Below are 16,872 nucleotides of genomic sequence, written 5' to 3'. Positions count from 1 at the left end.
GTGTGGAATTTTCTTCCAGAAAGCTGCATATTTGAATTTATTCAAAGCAGAGCTGAAGAGATTTTTGTTTGGCAAGGGTTATGCGAAGCAAATAGGAAAGTGAAGTTGAGGCCACGTCAGTCATGATCTTATTGAATGGTGGAGTAAACTCAAAGGGTCAAATGGTCTATTAATACTCCGAGATTTAAGTCAGATGTCAGTCATTTAGATCTTCTTAATAAAACATTTTAAATATTTCCCATAAGAAACATTGCAAAAGATGAAGTGCGATATTGATCTGGGACTTACATCTGAGGCACACCATTCTTGGATCATAGAAATTATATGTGTGAGCTTCATCTGTAAGGTAAATGCTGCCTCCCACTCTGGTTCCATCTCTATGTGTTGACCCACTTGTCTTGTTACTGGATCCATTCCCTGCAAAAGACAATATGAAAAAAATTATGCTAGCCATAAACGTTCATGCAAAATTATTGAACGCATAAAGCTATTTCAAGTTAAGCAAAATGGATCATAAGTTAAAAAACAATAATGACTTGTGATGGCACAATACCTTTAACGTAACATATCCTAAGTGTTTCAAAGGAGCATTCTAAATCAAAACATGGTACTGAGCCATATGCGGTAATATTAAAGTCAGATGACCAAATGTTGAGTCATAGAGGTAGGTTTTAAGAAGCATGAGAAATCGGAAAGTGAATTAGTTTAGGGAGGAAACTCCAGAGCCAAGGCAGCTGAAAGTATGGCCACCAGCAACAGAAAAATTAAAATTGGAGATGCTCAAGAAGCTGGAATTAGATGAGCATAGATATCTCAGAGGATTGGACAAGATTTCAGAGATACATAGGAGTAAGACATAAGAATAAGGAGCAAGAGTAGGCCATCAGGCTCTTTGAGAATGCTCTGCCATTCCATAAGATCATGGTTGATCTTTCCATGGACTCAGCTCCATTCCCTTAATTGAAACCATACAAGGATTTGCAAAAGAAGATGAGAATTTTAAAATTAATGTATTGTTTAACAGATGTTATGAAGATAAAAACAGGAGATCTCAATGGTGACACAGAAACGTAGACTTGAGCTAAGTTTCTGACAAATTCATCACCAAAGTTGCGAACATTTCAACTCAGCCTCAGGAGGTATGGAACAGAGTTTGGGCAACAATTTAAAGAAAACAATTGATAAGAACAAAAGTAGTTTTGGAGTAAGAGTACATCATCAAGTCCTTCAAGCCTGCTCTGCCCCTCAATCCAATCACGGCTAATCTTTTGCCTCAACGCCATGTTTCTGCCTGCTCCCGTAAGGCTAAATTCCCTTATAAATCAAAATTCAAGATTAAATATATTAAAACATAAGGTATCATTTTGAAATGGATGTTTTTATTAAAATCTTGTATGTAAAACAATCACCGTTTGTGTTTTCTTTCCACTGCTGTGAAGACAGCATCAAAACAGGGCTTATCAAATACCCAGAAACAAGAGTTCAGCTAAATGTCTTACCCAAGATTAAAACCAAGCTTTCACAGTGAAAATGTAACTGCAGGCCAAAGAGTCCAATTCAAGATATTTGTTAAGTTTATGTTTTGTCAGTTCAGTCTCGACATTGAAATTTTGCAATCAAAGTTTTGGTTTGAAATAAAGTACCACATATATTCACAGCACCACTGCACCTCTCATACTAGAGGAATAAAAAAACGTAACAGAGGACACTTGACCTCTGCAACTATTTATGCAGATTACGTAAAAACAACTCCACCAATTTAAGTGTGAAAATACACCATTTGTTTGAAGAAGTCAGTAAAGTCTTGTCAATTCTTTGAACATAATTCACCTTCCATACAATAGCAGAATAAACCAACGTAACCAAAGAAAGCTTAAAAACCCTCCATTAAGAGGTGTTTTTGTTAACATCAGTGGCAGTGCAAAAGAGGAGGCTTTCCTAGGCATCAAACCTTACATGCAGAAACATACAATAAGTTTATGATCACAAACCCACTGTTCAAAAAGAAATGGACCACAGCCAGTTAGATGGACTGCAGCCACTTAGAATGCATATTAAGTGAAATAGACAATGCTGGAAATGATCAAATCTGTAGAAAGAGAAACCAAATGAATGTGTGCAACCTACGTCTGAGATTATTTATATTTATAAAACCTTATTAACTTTACAATACAAGGAATTCCATTTTCCATCTCTACTGCACCATATTTAATAAACAAAAATTCTCGTGCACTACAAACACAAGAAGAGGATGCCTGTCCTTTTCAATGAGAAGACCAAATTCAGAAATTGGCCACAAAATAAGCAAATCCTAACTAGAAATATTAAAAGGTGTTTTTTGTCATTATCCGAAGCCAAATTAACAAAGGCTCCCAACATGTTCAAAATGGGTCCAAGCAGCTAAGTCTCCCAATGATGAGCATTGTTATATCAGAAGAATGCAGTACCTCCAAAGGTATGTGCCAAAATTCTTCACATCATCACCCAAAATAATGATTTGATCAAGTGATCATTATGCTCCTCCAAACATACTCCTTCTGCTCAAGTCACATCAGGAGGACATGTTAACCTCCATTCTGTACAAATCCACCATGAAAGAAAAGACAAGCAACTGATTTTGTTGGCTCATATACAGTTGGTGTCAGTTTTAAGGACTTCAAAGCCATATGTTCTCAAAAACCATGGAAGGTGAAGAAAGCTGACTGCAACAAAAATTACTTTTTTCAGTAGCGACTCATAAATCTGAGCAATGTAACTCATGGTATAAAAGCATTCTTTTCCAACACAAGTCTCAAAGCACTGTATTTGAAAAATAATTTTTAAATGAACATAAATACAAGTTGAATACATATGAAGAGGGAAATATCTGTCCCTTAGCAGCATAAATGTAACGGAATGTACAATTCTATGCTCATTATCCTCTCTATTACATTTGGTTATGCATTCCCACTTTTCAAACTGTTAAAAAGTACCTCGTACATGTAAAACATTTCCAGCTTTTCCACTTAAAAACAAATTCTTGTCTTTATTGTGCATGCCATCCAAGATTGAACTTTTAGTGCCAGTCCTCCCACCTCTTCCATTCACTCCCTCCTTCCAAGACTCTTGGTCAGTAACATTTTTCAAAAAAATGTAATTTAGTATTTTCATATCAAATTGGCAATCAAGACAAATTGGCTTCTGAAGGCTGAGCTCTGAAAGGAATTAATCTAAAGCCCAAATATTGGCGTGCGCCTGATGGGTTATTCTGTAATCTTGTTTACCTGGATTTGCTTAAGCTACTCAGGCAATGGAAATTTTACAGAAGTTGGGCTTATATGTTTGCATTAAAAGATTAAGGAAGGCAATTCAATGGTAATTGTAATCCATTTCAAAGAGCATTTACATTAATATGAAATTGTTTGCTTTCAGAATAAACCACTTTTTTATTGCCCTGACTTTTTTCAGAAGTGAAAATTCTAAACCAACCTGCATGCGTTTTAATAACTGCAAGAACATCTCAAAACCCTCCAGGAATTTCTCCCTCAGTTTGTCAGTCCACTCTGTGGGTTTGCTAACCAATACATATCTGTGAAAAGAGCATGATGTTAGATGCAGAATTTTTAGAACTATTTTCATAATGTAAAACAGGAACTTCTACTCCATTTCAATGCCAAAAATATGAATACATTATTCCAGTTTTATCATTATCAACTGAGTGTGGGTACAAACTCTAGCAAAAATACTGTATAAGCACAGCAATCAGTAAAGTAAAATTGTATATGCATGGAATCTGTTGGTGGAATATGTTACATGTTCATGAATTTAAACAAAGACATTTCCACTAATTTTATCATCAAGCACTAAATTAGATTCCAAATATGTAAAGTTTCATTCGGTCCTCGTGGAACTACTTAACTAAACAAAGAAAAACCCCTACAGGGAATCCATTTGTGCCACCCCGACGAAGTGATGTTAGAAAACTGGGAGCAAATCACCAGTTCATCGCCATTGAGCAAAATAAGTACAGAAGATTTTCTTTGTGCAGAAGTGTACAGAAAAAGTATCTTGCATTTATATAGTACTTGATCACATCATCGGGAGATCTCCAGGCAAAATCAAAGCCAGCTGCAAATAAAGGTGCACAAAGCAGCAATAAAATGCATTTTAAGTTCATTTTGTTAATGAGCTAAGAATTCTGGCCAAGGTATCCGGAGGATGCCATTTTTCTCTCAATGTGAATCACCTCAATTTGATTTTACATCCGAAAACATAAATTCCAAAAATCTACACCCTCAATATTCCACTAAGTTGCCAGCCTAAATTGAGAGATCAAATCCTGGAAAGCCACTGAAAAGCAAGACACTTCTACATTGAGCCAAGCTAAGACACATTTTTACAAATCTGTGGATCACAATATATCTCAAAAGCATCATTAAGTATGGGGTTTATCAAAAACTAACTTGTTGCTACTTATTGACTTGCCTGATAATCAACAGATATGCCTTAATAGTGTTGGCATGCTGGGTCACTAGTTACCTAAAGAGGCCTAAGTCACCTCATAGACTCTTAGAATCCTTATTGCGCAAAAGGATGCCATTCAGCCCAGCAAGAACGCACCAACAAAATCCCACCCAAGCCCTAATTCTGGAACCCTACATATTTACCCTGTCAACCCACCTGACACGAAGGGACAATTTAGGATAGCCAATCCACCGAAGCTGCATATATCTTTGGAGTGTGGGAGGAAATGGAGCACCTGGAGGAAATCTATGCAGACAAGGGGAGAATGTACAAACTCACAGTTACCCGAGGCCAGAGTTGAATCCAGGTCCGTGACGCTGAGAGGCAGCAGCACTAACCACTGTGCCACCTGCCTCCTTTACATTTGTTTTCTTTGAAAATATAGAATTTGTCCTCTCAAGTAGGTGAAGTTAAATCAATTTTGAATGATACTTTAAATTAAAAGCATTTTGTTCAGTGTATTATTCTCATTTTAAACATTTTGCTCAAAAAACATTCAATATGCCATGGATTCCCAATTCTATCCAGGAGGTGTTACTGTGCATCATTTACTACTCCATTGCAATGTTATGCATTCAAAGTGCCATTACATTCTGCAGTCTCCATACCCCGAAACCAACCACTCACTGAACCCATCAGTCACTCTGTTACAAATAACCAATTTTACTCGCTTTATTTTTAACTGAGAAATGCAGATGCAGATCATGGCACATGCAATAAGGGCATGTTCTCAGGCTAAATACATGTGTGATAAACTGACATGCAGCGATTCATTACTGCAAAACTTGGGTTTTAATATTCCTAAAATTGTATAATTGCAGAAGTTTCATACATTGACAAAAAATACAAAGTAGGAAGAAAACACCAACTATAATCAGTACCTTTCTGAGAATGATCCAAAGATCACACATACTGATGTCACTGTAATTTTTTTTATCAGTAGCACCAACTATACAACAGGCACATCTTAATATATGACTTCCAGTGTGAATGCATCTGTCACTTTGCCCACTTCCCATCACTGTCAGATTTGAGTGCATGTCTGTAGATCACACTTCACGGCTAAATCCAAGCTAAAGAATTTCAGTACAATGGAGGAAAGGTCGTGTACTGCTGCTCACACTGTCTTGGCGATTTTCGCACAATCCCAGAAGCAAGGAGGATCCAAGATGTTTAGGTAACTTGCCAGCTGCAGTGGATGGCTAGTACAGCTGTTTGTGCTTTTGCCTTATGCCACAGTCTACACAGTTACAATTATTCCTTATCTGCTGGAAGTACCAAATACTTGTTGGTGTTGCTATCCAAGCTGCAACAGACTTTGCTGCACCCTTTCAACATCTGTCCCTCCACTGTGAGATACAGTTTAATGATTCACCATGAGAAGGGGTGAAAATGTCTTGAGATGAGAGGCTGTAGATCCAGAGATGACTTGAGATGAGAAATCAGCTTCCTTTTCACTAATAAAGCATTCGCCAGGACCCATCTAGTAAATCAAGAGTCGCCCCACAACATCTTAATAGAACACTGCATATAACTAAAATACAGATTAAAGTAAGTTACAGCTAGCAGTTTGCTACCAAAATATTTAGTTCAATTATGAAGTACCAGATTTATACAAATTGAAAAGGTCTCTGATTAAAAGTTAATTCCCATAATATCACTGCATTGTCAGACATAATGGTTGGGTTACGAAAACTGACAATTATACCATAACATTCTTAAGAATTGTCTGCAGTAATGTTGTTGTCAAATTGAAAAAATGAATTACGTTTCATCTTTTAGCTACTTCTTAGATAACTTTAATACAACCATTACGTTCAGTGATGAACAAATCAGACGAGACAGTTTGTAGGTACTCTTAAAGCTATTTCTACAAAGCACAACTTCAAACTAAGTTAAATTTTCACACTTACTTTAGATCACCAATGAGATTTTGCACCCTCCTGAATTTGAAGGCCTGTATGGTTGTATATCTTTCAAACTGAAACCTGCCATGAGAATCCCGCTGTCTCATCAGATGATCCATGAAAGTTTGAATTATGATTGTCATGAGGTTTTCATCAGTTATCAGCATGCGAGCCTGAAATGCAATCATATTAATTATAATAGTGCAGTGATATTTTCCCCATATAGCTATGAGCCAAAGAAGCAGCATTGAACCTCAGCTCTCCCGCTCCTAAACAAAATATTTTGCCATAATACCATTATAAAATATAGGAATTAAGTCAAAATGTGATGAGAAACTGAACAAAGACAGAAATGTTTTGATCAGCACGTTGATCTTTGCTTCTTTCAAAGCAGTGTTTGTCGCAGAAAGATACAAATCAAAATACTCAATAAATTATGTAAGAGAAAAATTGAATAGTGCATTCACAATGCATCTTTGCAGATTGTTTGGATTTGGCAGACATTCTCACAGTCACATATTTTTTAAATTCATGGGTGAAGAAACAAGCAGAGATTTTACAACCTCCATCCCAAATGAAAAATCAAGTCAGGCCATCCTTCACTACTTTTGTACATTTCAGAGTTTGTTGACTCATTTACGGGATCTGGGCTTAGTTGCCTTGGCCAATATTTAGTACACATCCCAACTTGCCCTGAAAGAGGTGATGGTGAGTTGCTTTCTTGGACCACTGACGTTCTACAGTATTGTTACATCCACAATGCTATCAGGGGTGAACTGCAGAATTTTGACCCAGCATCAGTGAAGGAATAGTGATATATTTCCAAGTCAGGGTTATGTGCATGTTTTGGAGGAAATCTTCACCATGAGTTGTGTTCCCATGCAGCACTGCCCTTGCTTTCAAACTGGGCAGATTCCCTGTCTAGTTTGGAAACAAGATATGATAACAGAAGAATAGTTTTTGAGTACATCCAATTCAAATGTTATATATTTAAGTGGTTACATATTTAAGAACTGGTCACATGATTTGATGATGAGGTCATTGGGGTGTTTCCCAGGCTTCTGTCTTAGCTTTATTTTCTGTGCTGTGCAGAGGACATCTCTTACAACAAACCTGCTGTCTGTTACTTTGAATCTACACGTGCAAACCACATCTTTTACCTTTTGGTTAAAACCTGCAGCCCCAAACATGGTTCGGGCACTACATAAAGAAAATCGGCAATGAGTTAGGATTTTGCTTCATTGATAAAAGACCTTAAGTAGAGAACAAAAAACACTGCAGGTCCTCACATTTTGGTTATGAGAAGGCTGGGGAAAATCAACAATTTTGAAGACAGAATATGCTTCAGTTTCATACACAAGATAGGATTTTATTTTCTTGACAGAAAGCTGTGCACAAATTTATTGAAGCCAAAGACTGCAGGGTAACAGGGGCAGTTCCGCAAAGAACTGGCACAGCCACAAGCCAATTGGCAACTTCTGCAACACAAACTTCTTTCAGTGCACTATTATGAAGCGGAAGTGCTCTTGCTTGGCCTATATCCAGAATACTGCCATAAAAAGTGATCTTGCTGGCAAAGATGGCATATCCATTCTTTAATACAACCAAATTTAACACACTATAGAAAACAAATCATATGAGGGGGCTTTTTTTTTAAAAAGCAGGCTGATGCAGCGATCTTGGTTTTTCCTTTTAAATTTTATGCCACACGTAGAAGATTAGAAATAGGAAGAATACAAGAAAATTATTCCCTAATTGAGCATTGCACAAGGAGTAAGATTCTTATTTAATTCAACTCGGGGAACAAATCTCATAGCTGACTAATAACAGAAAAAGCATCTTCCCGTATAGGGACAGAAAGAGATTGTGTTGGAAACATTGGCAGACTTTTGCTTTACACAGCAGATGGTAGAATGTGAATGCACTTAACAATATATTTTAGATAGTTTTCCAGACATTTCAATTCAAACTGCAATATCAAATTTTACAAGTACAATAGAAAGAATTTAAATTCCATAAGCTAATTACATTTAAAAGCTTTTCAATAGAGAACAAAACATTTTGCTTCCACTGCGGCCAGCTAATAAATTTTCAAGTTAACTGCCAAATAGCCAAATTGATACACCACACCATGAAAACTCTGGAGTCAGTACAAGTCATTTAAAGTACAATATATCCATGACAGTCACGCAGAGGACCTGCCTGATCGGCATAATAACCAGTTAGCACTCTATTCATGATCATCTTGCCAGAGTCACCCCTATTGTTTGGTGCTCATTGCTGATTCTACCATAAAATACAAACAAAATACACAAGTGCTACATGTACATTGGCTGAACTGAGTGGCTGTAATACAACATTTATGGATTAGCTCAGTTGGCAAGATGGCTACTGTGTGGATCAGATTTACACCACCTGCACAGCCAACAGGCTGTTCCAACCAAAAAGACATGGGACCTACCTGTCTGCCCTACCTGTAGTTAAAAAAAAAATCATGGCACTAGTTCACCAAATAATCAAAGACGAGCCTTTGGGGGAAAAAGAACTCAAAAAGAATACACAAGGTTTCTATATTTTATCGAGGAAATTTATTATTTACTTCCACTACAAAGGCAATAGAGTTGTACAACGCTCAGAACATTGTAAAACTGTGAGTGATTTGTATCAGCATTAAACTACCATGTGCCTGCATTATGTCTCAATCCTCATGTGATCAGAAAACCCTCAATCACATCCCTTGAAAGCATCAGTAACTCACCCCAAAAATAAGGTGCTCACATTAAGCTAACAAAATTTTAATCACAAAGTGCAATCACAGGCCACAGAAAGAGATTTGCTTTCCATTTATTTGCCTGGTTTATACCAGAGTACAAGACAAGAACCCCACTGCTCTATCAATGAGTGGGAAAAGGCCAGTTAAACCATCTGGCACACAATTCAGACTTCCTACATTATCTTCTCCAATCAATTTGCAGCAGTTAGACCCACAATTTTCAAATCTGTAGCTCCAGAAAAAATTGCAGTTCCTTCTTCCACCACACACAAAATAGTTAAGGGTAAATTATGCAAAATTACAGTTCAAGAGCTGTACAATCACTTGTGCTGAATCAGACAAAAAGAAACATGGCACAATCACCCTCCAGAGAGCAAATGAGTAGAGAAACAGTGAACATAGACTGTTTAAGAGCTTGAGTGCACCAACAGTCCTCATTCTATGCGTTCTCATACTTACTTTTATATTTGAGTTAGATATTACACAGTGCAATTGGTGAAAGTCACTGCACAGCATAGGAATCGGAGTAGCCCATTTAGCCACATATGCATACCCCAAATTAATTACACATGTTCTGTTCATTAAGCAAAGGAATGCAGGACTTTTTTTGAAACAGTCTATAGACAGATGAATCAACACATAACAGGCTGGGACAATTTTGGTTTTACAGTCCTTAGAGGACTGATGCACTGTATTGAGCTCACAAGCAGAGTAACAGAAAGCCAAGAGTACCAATAAGTGCATTATTTTCTGGTTTGCAAACTGACTCACGGAGTGCCACAGGAACTAATGCTGAGGCCTCAATGATTTACCATCAATAAAAATGAGTTGGCTAAATCTGCTGATGACAAAAATAGGTAGGAAAATAAGTTATCAAGAGGACATAAAGTATAAAACATATCAGTCACTTTAGCAGATGATAATGCTGGAAATTGTGAAGTTGTCTGTTTTGGCAGGATGAATAGAAAAGTAGTACATTATTTAAAAGGACAGAAACTGCTGCACATCGTGATCTGGGTATCTTGGTGTAAATCTCAAGAAGTGAACATACAGGTGCAGCAACAAATTAGAAAGGCAAATGAAATGTCAGTATTACCATAAGGGGCATAAAGTACTAAAGAAGCAGAGTGTTGTTCCAGCAGTGAGCTCACATCCAGAGTACTTTTTACAGGTTTCGTCTCCTTACTTAAGACCGGATATAACTACATTAGAAGCAGTTCAGAGAAGGCTCACACGACTGATTCTTGGGATGAAGGGAATATCTTTTGAGGCAAGTTTCAGCACCCTGGGTCTAAACCCACTGGAGCCAAGAAAAACAAGAGTGATCTCATCGAAACATACAAGATCCTGAGGGAACTTGATTAGTGAATGTTGAACGGCTGTTTCCATTTATGGAGGAGTCCAGAACGAGGGGACAGAGTCTAAAAATTAGGGATCTCCTATTTAAGGCTGAGATGAGGAGGAATTTCTTCTCTCAGAGCATATTTGTCTGTGGAATTCTCTTCCTTAGAGAGGCTGAGTTGGACTGATTTTTAATCAACAAAAATGTTAAATGTTAACGGAAGTAGGCTGGAGTGGAGTTGAGGCTACTATAAGATCAGCCACTGAATGGTGGAGCAGGCTTGAGGACCTAAATGACCCACTCCTGCTCCTAATTGGTACATGTGCTGCTGCACAAGAATGAACCAATGTCGTACCTTCAAAGGAGGAAAAGAAAGTCTCACATTGCTTCACAAAATGTTTCACAAGCATGTCCAGTAGAATTAGGAGAGAGAACCAAATGGACATATTTTCAAAAGGTTTAGAAAAGGTGGAGAGGAAATGCTTACCAATGAAGCTTAGGTGATGAGATTAGATTAAGAATAATCAGAATTCCAACTCATTTTTTTTCTCAGCTCTCTTTGAGGTCTTGCATCATTACTAAAGTTTGCTTCCATCTGCAAACTGTACTTGGTGTAATTGATGGTTCTTGAAATGTGACTCCAATGGCCACTAACAGGGGTTATGAAAAATGACACCAATCCTACACACACCAATGGATTTCACACAAGAGACCACTGAATAATACCACTGTTGACTTGCCACCCTCACACAGAATCAACAAATCCTCAGTGTAACCTGCTACTTCAACTGACGCCAGTTCCAACACAACAGACCAGTTGCAAACCTGGAACCTTCCTGATCACTACGGCTCAAAATTCTCCTTAACCTGCTGCCCCACTGAGAAGCGCCCCAGAAAACCAATTTCCATACAGTATTGTCAGCAAAGCATGTGTGTCCTTGGTCAAATTCAAATTACTACTCACCAAGGAAGGTACTGTGAATATTTGCACTGAAAGGTCGGTAACCGAGAATTCTCTGTCGTGGTCATCATTCACATAGTCAGTCTGCAACCTCTCATAGTTCTAATGAAAAGGCAGAGAAGAAGCAAGGTGGTGGACAAATGAATCAAATGAAAACATATTATACTCACCAAAGTTGGGACAGTGAAGAGCTGGACAGACAGAGCGGTCACTGACACTACCCGCTCGTGATCATCCTCCATAAAATCTCTCTGCAACTGTGGGTAATTCTAAACAACAAGATAAATTCACCTCCAGGTCATGTCCAGACTGTCCTCACAATTCAACATTGATTCTATTTCTAACTACTAAATTTCCTGAAAAGGTGGAGGGCAAACATTCTTTGGTACAGATTTTATTAGGGGTAAGCACAAAAGAAGTAACTTTCACCCCTGCTGACGAATGAATTTACTTGGTCCAAATTCATGAAATTTAAGAAAATGTATCACTTTTCACAGGTCTCAATTTTAAACTTAATACTTGTCGGTTTAACAAATATGCAGTCATGAGAAGATATCTTTTTGGATAAGTGTGAGGGCATTTTTGACTTTAGTATGAGTCATGGTTAGGTTGTAGAAAAATGTCACTGCTGGAAGACAATGTATTTGATTAACTATTATCACCGCAGTCACGGGTCAGGATCAAGCTGTTACAAGATTGGCTATGCATGCCCAGGTATCATGTCAAACATAACTTCATTCAAGAAACTATTTTCTCCTGAGCCCACTGCACTTACACTATGGAATTTTGTGATCTGCCCTACAATAATGATTCTGAATGAGACTGCCAACCTGGCCCAGAATAGTTGTGAGTTTTGTGCTGAAACTGAATTATCAGTCATCGCATGAATATTTGACTGCAACAGCCATGAGTGAGCACGTTCTTTCAATCCATCTGTCTGGCTGGACTCAAATTCAAGTCCAAGAGATGCAAGGACAGGGCACAACACCTGAAATTCCCTCACACTCCAAGAGTGGCTATTTCTAACGAGAATACTAATTTTGATCCTTTGAGGTTAAGTTCATAAATTTTTTAAACAAATCAGTTACAGAAGAAAACAATAAAATGGAGCAATGTTACCATAATTATCAACAATTATTAAACTGAAAACATAAATCATAACAATTGTAGCCTGATTTAGCTAGTTGTTGTACAAAAACATTATTCATAGATAAATGAAGTTTTAAACGCATCTTGATCATCTGTTTCTGTGTAAACTTAACACTAAGTTATTACTTCGACATATATACAGGAAATTAAAAAGTTAAAAACATCAAGTTACCTATTTATTACCACCAAAAAAGATGCATAGCTTATTTTACACACTGCAGCAGTGGCTCACAGCACCAGGGGCCTGGATTCAATTTCTGCATTGAGTGACTGTCTGTGTGCAGTTTGCACTTTCTCCCAGTGTCTGTATGGGTTTCCTCTGGGCGCTCCGGTCTCCTCCCACAGTCTAAAGATGTGCAGGTTAGGTGGAGTGGCCATGCCAAATTGTCCCTTCGTATCTCAAGAGGAGTACATTAGAGGGATTATCAGGGTAAACAGGTGGGGTTAAGAGGATAGGACCTAGATGAGATGGTCTGTCAGAGAGTCAGTTCAGACTCGATATGCCAAATGGCCACCTTCTGCACTCTAGGGAGTCTATGATTCTATGATACCTTTCATGGCAGTGAATGTTATTAAAGCAGTAAGAAAACAGCAGCATCAAAACAGTTAATGCCACAAATTAAAAATACAATTAACATTGATCAAGATAAAGCCAGATAGATAATATGAAGACAAAGAATTAATAAGCTTTTCAGTTAATGAATCAAAGCAATGCAAATCATAAACTATGCAACCATACTTCACTTACTTTTGCAAATCGAATTGCAAAAAGCTTTTTGCTTTTCAGATCCATCAAGAGGCTGCTCATAAACAACTGGTGATAGATGTTCCGTGCTCCTATTGAATAAAGAGGTGTAATCATTCTTCTGGGAGCAAGGAGAAAACATAAAAGATACAGTATTGCAATGAGAAATTTTTTTCCACAATAATAGACACTTGGCAAATTTGTGGGCTCAGCAGATAACTCACTGGATGAAGGTCAGGGCTGCAAATACCCTGTCTGATTTTTCTCCCAAGAACCATTTTGCTGTGGCTGAAACTGGACAAAAATCGGAACTGAATGGAAATCAAATTAAGAACATAAGAAATAGGAGCAGGAGTAGGCCATCTGGCCCTTCAAGCCTGCCCCGCCATTCAATAAGATCATGGCTGATCTGTCGTGGCTCAGTTCCACTTTCCGGCCCTCTCCCCATAACCCTTAATCCCCTCTCTTATCAAAAACCCGTCAACCCGCTTCTTGAAAATATTTAGCGAGGCAGCCTCCACCACTTCAACGGATAGAGAATTCCAGAGATTCACCACCCTTTGAGTGAAGAAGTTCCTCCTCAACTCTGTTCTAAAACGCCCCCCCTTTATCTTGAGGCTGTGCCCCCTAGTCCTACTGTCTTTTTTGAGCGGGAAGAGTCTCTCCACCTCTATCCTATCCATCCCATTCATCATCTTATACGTCTCAATGAGATCTCCCCTCATTCTTCTAAACTCCAACGAGTACAAGCCTAGTTTATTCAGCCTCTCCTCATAGTTCAACCCCCTCAACTCCGGTATCAGCCTAGTAAACCTCCTCTGCACTCCCTCCAAGGCCAAAATATCTTTGCGCAGGTGCGGCGCCCAAAACTGCACACATTGAGACCTGTCTAATCAGTATGGATATGTTGGCCAATAGATAACCTCATTCGATATCGCAGAGCTTCAAAATAATTTTAGAATATATGGAATGTTTCATCCTAAAAGGCGCATCATGCTGGTTGTCTGTGGAAATTTGTGCATAGCTCATTTATCTGTGTGGAACACTGTCATCTGAGTTTGGAACGGAAGTGGGGGGAGGGGAGGGCTGTGGAAGAAAACTAGTTATGATCCATAGAACCAACAAGAGAATAAAGACCATGAAGTAAATCCCTCTAAGGGAGCATCGAGAGCCAAGTGCTAAATTAACCAAAACCTCAAGGCTGGTAGCCTCCAGATTACTATACAAGCCACTTTCTAACTGAAGACATAAACAGGTTCGGAAAAGTAAAATACTTTGTTGGAAGACTGATGTGGAAAGCAATTTCAATTTCATACGACAGTAGGAACTGGAACAGAAGACAGCTGCGCTGCTCGACAAGTTCCACCTGCACTGGGTTGGAAGATATAAAGAACTGTCAAGACGATTTTAAATCAGTCAGTTAGGAGATGGTGCAAATAGCAGCAACATAAAGATAAAAAATCAAGAGGGATTAAGTGCAAAAGTTAGAGTACATAAAAAGATAAAGACAATATAAATAATCAAGGAACAGAGAAAACTACAGAAATATCTGCAATGTATAATAGTGACAAAAAAAAGACCATATTAGATTGCCTGAATAACCACATAAATGTAAAGATCATAAGCAAAAAATCTTAAGTCAAACAGTGAGAGAAAAACATCAAGACACATGGGAAAGGCTGGCAAGCATGGCACATAAATGCAAGTAGCATAATAAGAGATGAGTTTGAAACATCAATTCAAAACTTGTGTCCAGGTGATCTGCTGGGAATAAATCCTGAAATCTCTTTTTTGTTGAATTCACCCTATGCTGAATTCAGCATGAATTCATGCTCAACCTGCACTCTGCATCTCTCTTGGCTTCTACACATCTTAACTGAACAACTTCTCATCATTGACGATTCTAGCCATTGTGCACTCTCTCCTGAGTACACGGCTCTTTGATCTTTCTTCAAGTAACCTCCCCAACCCAATCCATTGGTTTTGCCATCTCACATGGTCTTATTTGCCCTATCACAGATAAGGCTAACTCTCATCAATTCTTTGTATCACGCTCCACCCACACTTCCTTCCCATGCCTCAAACTTCCCTCCTTTGTGTCTGCTGCTGGAAAGAATCAATCCTACAATTTACTTAAAACTGCGCCGTCAAAATCCTAACCTTTGGCCCTCCATTTGTCACAACATTACTGCCCCAGCATGACCCTCATGTCAAATTGCTCAAGTCCAAGTGACACAGATTTGAAAGGACATAACTGATAATTAGTTTAATTAGTGGATCACATAAAAATACTATTGGGTCCAGCTCTTGCCTGCGAAAACTGCTCACTAATCTTGAATAATCCCAGGTGGCAAAGGTCAATCTCAAAAGGTACAGCAAGAAATTAGGAAAGTTAATTGATGGCCATTGTTTACTGTGAGGAGAATTAATTACAGAAGTAGAGAGGTTATGTTTCAGTTGCACAAGGCATTGGTGAAACCACATCTGAAGTATTTCATACAGTATAGGTCTCCTTATTTAAAGAAAGTTGTAAACGTGTTAGAAGCAGTTCCAAGAAGGTTTACTAGACGAATTCCAGGAATGAGCAGGTTGTCTGATGAGGAAAGGTCAGAGAGGTTAAATTTGAATCCACTAACGTTTAGCAGAGTAACAGACAATTTGATCAAAACCCTTAATATGATAGAATCCTTACAGTGCAGGAGGCCTTTAGGCCCATTGAGTCTGCACCGACCACAATCCCACCTAAGTCCCATCCTCACAACCCTATGCATTTACTCTAGCTAGTCCCCCTGACACTAATGGGCAATTTAGCATGGCCAATCCACCTAACCCACACATCTTCGGACTGTGGGAGGAAACCCAAGCACCCGGAGGAAATCCACACAGAGACAGGGAGAACGTGCAAAGTCTACACAGACAATGACCCAAGCCGGGAATCAAACCCAGGTCCCTGGCGCGATGAGGCAGCAGTGCTAACTACTGAGCCACCATGCCACCTCAGTGTGCTGAGGGATATTGAGAGGGTAGACATGGAGATTATGTTTCCACATGTCGGAAAATCTAGAACTCAGGGCCACTGCTCAGGCATTTGAGACAAAAATTAGGTAAAATTATCTCTCCGAGGGTCATGACTCTCTGGAACTCTCTTCCTGAGAAGGAAGTGGAAGTTGACTCTGCATATTTTTAAGGTAGAGCTTGATTGATTTTTGGTTAACATGGGGATATTAGGCTCTCAGGTTATCAGAGTAGGTAAGAATGTGAAGTTTAGATCACAATCAAATCAGCCATGATCTTACTGAATGGTGGAGCATGCTCAAGGGGCTGAACAGCCTACTCCTGCTCCTAATTCGTATGTTCCACTAACACACTGGAATAAAAATGCACCAAAACTGCATCCCTCACAATTAGGCTTGAATCCTTATCTTGCGCTATTTTCTGTCCTATCTTCCATCATCCTCTTTCTGAGCTCACCTTGTCCACAAGGGCCACCTC

The 16,872-nt window shown here is 38.6% G+C and overlaps 1 protein-coding gene across 6 annotated transcripts in view; it reads right to left on the bottom strand.

The window, feature by feature from the left end:
- Positions 1 to 16,872, bottom strand: part of ubr2 (ubiquitin protein ligase E3 component n-recognin 2) — a 129,934-nt gene that overhangs the window by 74,559 nt on the left and 38,503 nt on the right. For 2 of the 6 annotated variants that reach the window (XM_080200589.1, XM_080200591.1), the window contains exons 10-14: positions 13,384 to 13,472; positions 11,657 to 11,755; positions 6,417 to 6,583; positions 3,469 to 3,568; positions 289 to 417 (exon numbers count right to left, since the gene is read on the bottom strand). In XM_080200589.1, the coding sequence (XP_080056715.1) occupies positions 289 to 417; positions 3,469 to 3,568; positions 6,417 to 6,583; positions 11,657 to 11,755; positions 13,384 to 13,472 (584 nt within the window). Of the gene's footprint in view, positions 1 to 288; positions 418 to 3,468; positions 3,569 to 5,217; positions 6,038 to 6,416; positions 6,584 to 11,489; positions 11,589 to 11,656; positions 11,756 to 13,383; positions 13,473 to 16,872 lie in introns of those variants that run through there. The other 4 variants (XM_080200588.1, XM_080200590.1, XM_080200592.1 and 1 more) reach the window with 3 other exon arrangements.

Source organism: Carcharhinus amblyrhynchos, chromosome 12, assembly GCF_965287045.1.
Source record: "Carcharhinus amblyrhynchos chromosome 12, sCarAmb.v2.hapA, whole genome shotgun sequence".
NCBI classification, from domain to species: Eukaryota; Metazoa; Chordata; class Chondrichthyes; order Carcharhiniformes; family Carcharhinidae; genus Carcharhinus; species Carcharhinus amblyrhynchos.
Note: the sequence above shows the minus strand (reverse complement) of the source record. Positions and strands in the feature narration are given on the sequence as shown.